The 9,959-nt window shown below is 37.4% G+C and overlaps 1 protein-coding gene across 1 annotated transcript in view; it reads right to left on the minus strand.

Annotated features, from left to right (window-relative positions):
- Positions 1-9,335, minus strand: part of LOC104164301 (unconventional myosin-XVI-like) — a gene marked incomplete at both ends in the record, with an annotated part of 32,009 nt that extends 22,674 nt beyond the window's left edge. Inside the window, one exon of the mRNA XM_009703588.1 lies at positions 9,072-9,335. Coding sequence (XP_009701890.1) covers positions 9,072-9,335 — 264 coding nt within the window. The remainder of the gene's footprint in view (positions 1-9,071) is intronic.
- Between the last annotated feature and the right edge of the window lie 624 nt (positions 9,336-9,959).

Genomic DNA, 9,959 nt, shown 5'->3' on the forward strand with positions numbered 1-9,959 from the left:
AAAAAAAAAAGAAAATAAGTTTAGATGAAGTTTAGAGTGACAGTAGTTAGTAATCTAAAATTAAAATATATTAAATAATACTAGCACAATCATGAAACAAAGCACTATAAAACCTGAGAAATCTATTTCTGTTTTAAATTTTAAAAAGGACTGAGCATGCTAAGGTAAGGAAATACAGAGTATGTAATCCCTCAAATACACTTTAGCTGCCCTGTAGTTCTGTTTCAAATGTTCTTGATTATGCTGTGTCTTAAATTCCTCAAACTGAGATTAATTGATTTATTTTTTTTTCCCGCTTCATGATATCACTGTGCAGCAAATTACTAGTCGTGTAATTCATCCCATTTCCTATGAAGATAGGTTTTGACATAAGATTTCAGTTTTTTATTTTAAGGGCTTTTTTTTTGTCATGAAGGTTTACATGCACATACTAAACACCCTACAACTGTTTGCCATTTTATCCTGCTCAGGGTTGGAATGATTGGTGAAAGTGAGAAGGTTTCCCAAAAGAGAGTGTAAAATCAAGAGTGCACAGAAAACTGGGAAAAGCTACTCAAGATTACAGACTCTAATCCTGATTCAGCAACTGCATTTATATTTCTGGCCTTTATGCTCTTGGTGTAATATATGTATAACAAGGTTATATAGAAAGTAAAATACCCCATGCATTTAATATTTCTCATTATATCACTTACTTACAAAATTTTACTCCTACCTCTTCAGAAGGCTGTAGCTGAGACAAACAGCATACACAAGAAATGTTAATTAAAGTACCTTTGGGAGGAGAAGGGAATGAAAGAAGCTGATATTTAATATTAATCATAAGAAACAAGGCAGGAAGGTTTTTAAAGGTGGAAATAAACAACAGTGAGTTATTGTAATTTGGGGTGGCATAGAAGATTGATCTGAACTTTCACACAGAGGTCCTTTTCTGGTAACTTCTTTTAACTCAAGATGGGGTTTTTTTGCCTAATTTAAGGAAACTCCAGCTTAATGATAAAGACCCAACTTGGCAGATTTAATGCTACCTCTATTTTTCACTTCTTTCCTAAATATTAAGCATAATAATATGTTTTATTAATTTTTCTTCCTGTAAATCTGTTCTATTACTCAATTCTCTGTCTTCAGTAAACATATTCTTTTATCTTTCAGTCTTGTCTAGTAGCAAAGATACCTCTGAACTACTAGGACACAAAAAACCAATCCTCATTCAAGGCTTTGGTGAATTTTAAAAACAAGGCATTGCCATGCTCAGAGCCTTGCTTTCTAAACACTTATCCCAGCACATGCAACAGGTAAAATCAGAAAAGCTGCCTGCAATCAGTTTGAGAAGAAGAGATGTCATCGAACATCTAAAAAGATAGGTTGAAAGTCAGAATCCCAAGGGCAGACAGGTTAACTGAATATATTCCCACTCTTCTTAATTATAAAGATGTTTGCGATTAATAGTCTATGTTACAGACTCTCAATGATCTTCATTCCTCAGCCTCATTCTCCTGCTACCTGACAACAGGCTTCACCAAATGGGGAGTCTTATGTTTGCAAACCTGTCACTACTGCCCACATCCTGGCTCTTCCAGCTTTTTAAAAAGACTGTTGGCAACTCTTACACCTGATCTCTGAGGATGAGTAAGTTTGCCCTGGTATGTTTGCCAGACACAGGCAGTGCAACTCACTGTTTTACAGAATGACTTGTCTGTAACCAACCAAGCTGTTTGTTTTGGAAAAAGATAGAACAGCAAAGCATAAGCAAGCCTCTTGTAATAAGATGCAAAAAATAAGAAGTCAGTAGATTTGGAAACAATGCAAGGAAATAATAAAAACATGGTTTACTTCAGCTCAGTTTCAGCCTCAGTTTTGCACTTTAAATTACTTTTATATTTTTTCTGTGAATAGGAACAGTCACTGTAACATCTTTGACACATTTTCCTAGCTATTGAAAGCTAATGGTCAGCTCATCTGCCACCTCAACTTAAAGACACATTCTTCTTTTGAACAGATTTTGCTTTCTCTTCCCCTGGGCCCTTTTTATAACCCAAAGTCGTTAAGATGAAAATTACACTCTAGCATCAGCCTCACCTGTACCCCTTTTATGCTTCCTTACACACCCTTTTAATTAATGTAACTGAAATAGCTATGCAGTGCACATGAAAACTAACTAAAATACTAAAACCCTCCATTATATTGATTATTCCAGTCTTCTCAAATATCATGATACTACCAAATCTCAGAATAGCATTAAATCTTTCAAATGGCTAGAGATACTGGCATCACAAGAGGGAAGTGAGATAGGATCCCTGTTTTTTCCCCTGCACTAAGCAACTACTCTCCAGCCAATCTGCTGGGGCTAGCACACAGCCCTGGAAGGCCTCCGCCAACAGTGGACACTACAGCAAAAATAGGATATTGGTATCTTTTGCTTTTTAAACCACCTTTTGCAGGCATTCCCTGGTGAGAGAAGTGAGAGTAAGGCTGTCCCCAGACACCGCACCCTACTGCTAAATGCAAAGGGCGACACTGGTAGTTTTGCAGGGTTAGGAAGAAACTCAGGCAGAGCTGAGGAGGGCTGAGTAAAACAGAGTCTCAGGCTCAACCTCCACAGAAAGGACTAAGAATCATTATTACAGATGCAGCATTACTGCTAACACTCACTCACTTTGGTATTGTGGCTATTTAGAATCACAATGCTGCCACAGAATCAGCATATTGCCCCTCAAAAGGATGAAATGGGCCTTAATTAGGTTTAGGGAATTGCATTTCCCATTTGAAATACTGATTTTCACAGGACTACCTCTTTTGCCTTAAGACTGAGTTGATGGCTCTCTGGACTTCCCACCTTGACCTTCCGCACGCTGCCAGCATGGGAGACCTTACGGTATACATCATGACTACATTATAACTTACAGTTTTTATGACAAAAGATACCACATATATAGATTTCCAACAATCCCGTGATTTGGGTAATGTTGCAGGATGTCTGAAAGGCTGGGTTATATAGTATACCAAAAGATGACTGAAACTAAACCTCATGCTTTAGTTTCCCCTCTCTGTTAGATTTCCAGTGCAAGACTCTCACATTCACTTTTAGCTACTGTTTTAATTAAAGCAAGTTTGTCTGTCAGTTCACACTCAAAAAATCACCTTTTTCAAAGCAGCCACTGTTTCCCATTGTTGTCAGTGGCAATAACCACCATTGTTTCAGAAAGGATGCATATCCCTCTTTCTCAAGAGGCCAAAATACCAAGATCCGTTGGGCATGACTACCTTGTATTTGAAGTAGAACCTCGGGCTCAGATCCACTCAGTTTATTTCCTAATTGCTCAGTTCATTTCCTAATTGCTTGCACATGAGTCTAAGCTGATGTGCAGGCTCAGCAAATACTGGAGTATGCATATCCAAGAAGAAAATCTGAGTCCACGCTAATGCTAGGTGTAGGTGCAAGCACACCTATTTCACAGTGGAAAGGAATGAGACGCAGCAGCTGGCTTGGCTACGTTTCCCAGTTTGCAGCAAAATTATATGACTGATGTCAACAGGACAAATCTCCTGCCGTCCATTAGTAATAGAGACTTAACATTTCACAGAACAAAGCTATATAGGATTTAAAGGGAAATGAACTACAGGTATTCCCTTGCCAGCAGTAGAGGTGTGCAAAACCAGTGTTAGAAAACACAGTGCGCTCACTTATTCACCAGCTTCTGCTTCTATACATGTCAGCACTGAGAATAATAGTTGCAAAATCTCTCAAAATGCTCACTGTTAGTAGTGTGGGTGAATGTGGCCCACCAACAGCATTAAAAAGCAAATTATTTTTAAAAAGAGAAATTGCAGGAAGCTGCAAGGAGAAAAAGAAGGAGGATTTCCCTTCTATCTCCCTGGGTCAGATAAAAGACTAAATATCATTTAGGAACAATAATTTAAAAAATACAATTAATTTTAAATGCCTCCAAACAGAAAAAAGATACAATATTTTGCTAGGTTTTAACTTCGTGAGAAATATAGTGAGCATATATTTAATTTCTAAACTTGAGACAAAGCAGGTCACTGGTAAAAATTTCTAAAAGCCCATTCTAAAATTAATTTTAATGCAAACTAATGATCACATCTATTAGCATACAGTATCAGAGATGCATTTTGTGCCCAGTAGCAGCTGCTACAGTAATTTTGGGGAAGATATCTTGCAGTCTTCATGAATAACAAAGAGAATGAATTCTTAAGAGTGAAATTCTGATCAGACTCGGGTATGAAATGTCTCTGCAGTAGCCACATTATAAATTCATCTTCATATATATTCATGGTATCCAATTTACCTCACCTACCAAATCAGACTACTTCTTACCATTTCAAAATGTGCTGTCCAGTCTACATAGTTTATGATATTCCATAAGAAATGAGCCCCTGGACTTCATTTGGGAAGCTACTTGTATCCTATTCTACTGTTGGGTCTTCTTTCCACTTTCTATACCACACTTTCTGCGTTCTCTTCATAGAACTGTAAAACACCCCTCTCTAGCTGTCTTTTACACCTATAGAATGGGTGTTCTTTCTTGCTGAATTATTACCAGCTGCATTCAAACCCGTTCAGATGTGAGCATCACTTTATTGCTCTCGTAGGTCTTCACCTCGTCCTTTTTAATCACTCTCTATAATCCTCTTGATTTTGTTGCTCTTCTATGAGCTCCATGCGATGTATCCACATTTTCTACTTGATCAGTATGGGTAAGTGACATAGATTTTCTCATAACCAGACCTCAAATCAAGTAAAATTATTCCAGAATTCATCAATAAACAGGATTCTGCTTAACAGTCTCAGAGGAGCACAAGACAGTCAAGCAGACTTTGGAAGTGCTTCAATTTAAAGAATGGAGGAAGCACATAGTTGTAGGTAAAGCATTTAAGAGCCCAAGATTTGCGAACAATTCCTAAATACATCTAAGAATTGAAGAAAATAGGCCCAGCTGCAATTCTCTGTGGATGAGTCTACTCTTCCGTAGTTCTGTTTTTGTATACCCTCTTCCAAGGGTAAAACCGGAAGAAAACTGTACGAATCCCAGAATTTTAGCCCTGAGATTTTCAGTTCCATTTTACAAAAACCCCACACTCTGAAAGTTGTGAAGCTTGAGGACTTATAAGCACTTTGAACCCAAGGATCGCAAAAACAGTACAAAAACATTTACAGTCTCATCACAAAATTGACTCTGTCTATGTCTATCCAGTTCCTTAATTTAAAGTATCCGGGCTGCAGAGTCCTACTCTCGGACACCGCCATCTGCCCATACAACCTGAACGGCAGGATCAGGCTTATTCACAGCCAGATGAGTTACATTATACCTTGATTGGAACTCATCTCTTCAAAGCCATTGCACTTCAAGCTCACAGAATTAATTACTCATAAGGAAAGATGTCGCCTGATAGAATTTAGTTGACTAAAGCTATTTGAGTACAGAATATGTTATACCACACCTTTATACTTGTTATTAAGTATCGCATTATAAACAATGTCTAGTTTGAAAATTAAATAATCTCTAAAAAAGTAAAGACATTCAAAGTGCATTAAAATACTCTTCTGCCAATTATTAATGTTGAGTAAACAAAACTGAATTTTTTAAGATTTGCTGAGTTCTCATCTTGATTACTTGCAGCATTTATTCTAAAATATACAATATTCAGATCGGTCTGAATCCCATTTTTTTCACAGGATAACAACTTATCATATAGCAGAAGGGGGTTTATTCTAAGTCATTAAATTATTATTACTAATTCATGTTAAGGTACTTCTACTTACTTGCATTGAGCTACTTTTTAAAAAAATCCTTGTTCAATGCCCAGCTTTTCCAAAAAGAAGCATTTTAAAAATACTTATTACTGAATTTGCTTCCCTAGATTCAAACTGAGCGTATTTGGGCATGTTGTTGATTACTGAGCACCCTGTGCAGTAAAAGGCAGATCCTGGAGACCAGACCTGGATTTATGGGAAGAAAGGCAGGCTGTCAGGCTGTTAAAAACCTGCCTCCCACCTTTGTTTACTTAACCCAGTATTACAACCTCTTTCGCAGTCCCCCAGGCCGTTTCACCAAAAGCAGGGAGCTGAAGAGATGGTGTGACATTTGAAGAGCCAGGAAATGTGTGATCATTCCCATCTGCAGCCTAGTATTGCAGCCAGTTCTGCCTTATGACCAGGTGAAGGCGAGGGGTCAGATCTTGTTTTTCACACCAGAGCTGTACAGACAAATATGATGTGAAATTGCAGTGAGGTGGAGGATACTCCATGGAATTATCAGGATCAATCACAATTAGCTTACTGACTACACATACCCATTAGTAAATAGCGATGTGTAATATAAGTGATGAATGTTGAATGAATGACTGAAATATGAATAAATAGACAAGAGAAACAGACGGTGCCAAAAGCCAAACTTCCCCAGCTGTACCTGTTTCAGTGGGATTACTTCAGCCTATGTCTAGCCTGACCTTATGGATTGAAAACCCATTACTGTTTGGAGGCACTAGGTGTGCTTCCCCACCACATCTTCCAGTTCAGTTTTGTCTGAAAGGAATCTAGTTCGCATGTTCATAAAACAAGACCAAACACAGTAAATGGATATGATGTTTACTACAAAAGCACATCTAATTTGAACTGAAATACTAATGTAGATATTTTCACTCAAGAGTCATGGTTTGGATGTTCCACTCAGCAACAACAGTAGGAGAGCAGCTTTTATGTCTATGAGTTTCAATTTTTGTTTGTTTGTTTGTTTGTGTTTTGTTGGGTTTTTTTTTAATTGGCTCACATGATAACATTTCTTAATATAGTATTATTCACCTCAAAGCAAATAGGCTTTAGGAACACTTGGCTAAAATCATGGCAGGCACTTGCAGGTCCACAAGCTGCTTAAAGACAACCATCACACTTTTTCATAATCCTGATACCAAAGAGTTAAAAAATTTAGTTAAATTAACAGAAAAACAGGCACATTCTTTACCTGGCATCCCAAGATTGGGAAGCATTAAGAAAACAAAGAACAAATTATAAAAAAGGGACACTGTTATCTAAATTAGTAGGTAAGAAAGCAAGAAGAAACCTTCAAGAGAGGGAGTTCTAGACATAAAAGGAGCCAAGCTGACAAAATGTTACAACCCACAGACATCAACGATAAATTGGTGAAAGTAGGACAAAAGTAATTGTGGTATTGGAAGACCGTGGCCTTGAACTCAGATGGCCCCCCTCGAAAGAGGGTAAAACCACACTTGGGGAGCATGCGTAGTTAATAGAGAGGCTTCATTAGTGCTTACTGAGGATGCGTACTAATTTACATTAGAAGCGAGAAACTTTTAACCAATCCTAAGTGTGAATAACAATGAATATGCAGTGTACTATGAATATGGAAATATCTTATTGTATATAATGTGTATCTTCATTTGGCTGGGTGTGCATGCTAGGAGGAGAAATCACCCATGCATCCAGCACTGCAATAAACTAATGTCAGATTTCTAAACTATCATTTCGTTTAGAGAGTTTTCTTGGTTATGATTTTTTGTAACAGTCCTGGGAAAAGACCACAGGCATCAAATTCAGGATAGTGTTAGCCCTACTGGGGTTATCTGCTGGCTATTTGAGCTCCTTGCTCCTGGGGACCCATTTTAACTGTTTTAAGTGCAGGACACCATCCCTATTTTAACCCCACCTTACTGTCCTCTGCCTGAGGTATCTTTCCTGTACGTTCATGCTATTCAGTCTCAGCAATTGCTGAAGACTGTTCTGAAGCAATTGCTGAAGACTGTTCTGTTCTGATTCAGGTGCAGCTCAAGGCCAAGTATTGGCAACACAAAAGAATGTTGATGCCCCAACACCACTCCAGTAAGCAAGCTACATTTCTTCAGCATAAATGTCAAAAATAGCCTAAAGTATCTGACTTTTATAGAATCCTAAAAGTCATATCTAGTATTCTGCTTGTTTTTTAGAGAAAGTTGGGAGCTATGGGAAAATGGAGAAAGATCTTCACTTACAAACACTATACTTTGACACACTAGGAGAGTGGCATGAAAGGTTGTGCATTTTATTTGTAACTTGGTTATAAATGATGCCTTCAGCACTTGGTTGAAGAGAAGAGCTCTTTGATTTATTTCCTGTATAGATCTAAATGTGTAGGACTATACTTCAGTGGTAAGCAATGATAGAGCAAATACGCATTAAAATGAAGATTCAGGAATAAGTAAAAAACCCATACCTAATCAAACTGATAAAATTAGGAGCAACTTGCCAATTCGTTTGCCTGATGTGACTCTATTTCAGAGCCTCCCTTATTGAGGTAGTTTTGTGCTAATGTGATTACAAAGAGCTGCCATTAAATCTGTTTGCAAAGGGACTGCTGAAAGTACTGCATCAGTTCTTTTTTTATATCCCTCCTACAAAACCATACAGGGATTCCTGGGGACTTTTAAAACTTGAGAGATGCTTACTGCAAGGCTTGGTTCCCTTTGGAAGAGTAAATTACAAAAATCCTCAGATTACTATCAGCTGCACCAGGGATTCAAACAATGCCAGGAAACTAAAAACAGAACCCCTAAAATGTGGTTACATAATTCAAAAGGACATAAACATAATTTCACAACCAGAAAGATGACTCACTATCTGGTGTGACTATGTGTCAACACTATCTCATTGCTCTAGTCAGGCCAGTGTCACTAATAGCAGCATTCATTATTCCAGAGTTTGGCTAAAATTGAGAAACAAATTTTCAAAGTAACTTGTGTTAAGTTCTATGGCTCATGCAGGTATATAAGAGGCCACACATAATGATAATCATAGTCCTTACGGGTTTTGAAATATATTCGTTTACATATATCTTGACCTCAAAAGGTTTATTCTCCACACCTTATTCATTTCAGTAACAAGCTGTAAAATGTGGTATGCAATACGTGCCTGTATATTCTATTAAGACAGTCACTTTATGATTATTATAATGTAAAATTATACTTTTCCTAAAGATAGGTAAGCAGAACAGGGAAGGTTTTCCTCTGAAACTTTTAGCTATACAAAAAGAAAAAAGTAGTTGAACATTACTGAGTACCTTCTTTATCATCACGACGTATGATTGCATCCTGTATCACATCAGCAAGATTAAAATGAACTCGATGATTCTTTCCATGTTTCAGTTTTTTTGCGTAGCCCTCCCGTTTCTGGAAAGCTTTTTCTCGTTCATAATATGCCTTTATTTGGTCACAGCGCATCCGCTTCACCAGCCGCTGCCGCTGGCCGAGAGGGAGGGACTCCAGCAGGCACTGCTCAATTTCCATCTCATGGGACCGAAAAACATTACATAGCTGGAAACAGCCTGTAAGAAATTAAAGACAAACACATTTAGATCATGCAACAGCATGTTTTCAAATGTGCCATGAAACCTCCACCAATTTTCTTGTTGTCCTTTCTAACCCTCTGTAACTCTAACATGTGAGCTCCTCCTACTCAACCATGCTGACTATAGAGAGTATATATCATTATAATTTACTTTTTGAAAACAACAGAAAACTAATTCCTTTAAATCACTGATTCATTTTTTAAATGCCCACTCAGTTCATGTAAACAAATGTGAACAGAAAGAGGTCTAAAAGTTCACATCTGACACAGGCAAAATATCTAAATAATTCAACATAATTCAAGTGGCTCTCATTTGCTTAGAAACAAGAGACGATTATGCAGAGAAATGCCAGTCTGATGCCTGTGTTTCCTTTTTATTAATTTTCATCTTGCTTTAGGTTAGCAAATTCTGGTTATTCAGTGAGAAGAAAAATCATCATATCATAATTATAATGAGTTAATTAGCATGCAGTTGGTACTCAGGCAACTATCTATTAAAAACATCAAAGTCATTTCAGATTCCTAAATATGTGTATGACTTTGTTTTTCTTGCATTGTATAGAGCCATCCAAATGGAATCTTCTAATGAAACTGTCAGACA

The sequence above is a fragment of the Cariama cristata genome, unplaced genomic scaffold, assembly GCF_000690535.1.
Source record: "Cariama cristata isolate BGI_N322 unplaced genomic scaffold, ASM69053v1 scaffold27497, whole genome shotgun sequence".
NCBI lineage: Eukaryota > Metazoa > Chordata > Aves > Cariamiformes > Cariamidae > Cariama > Cariama cristata.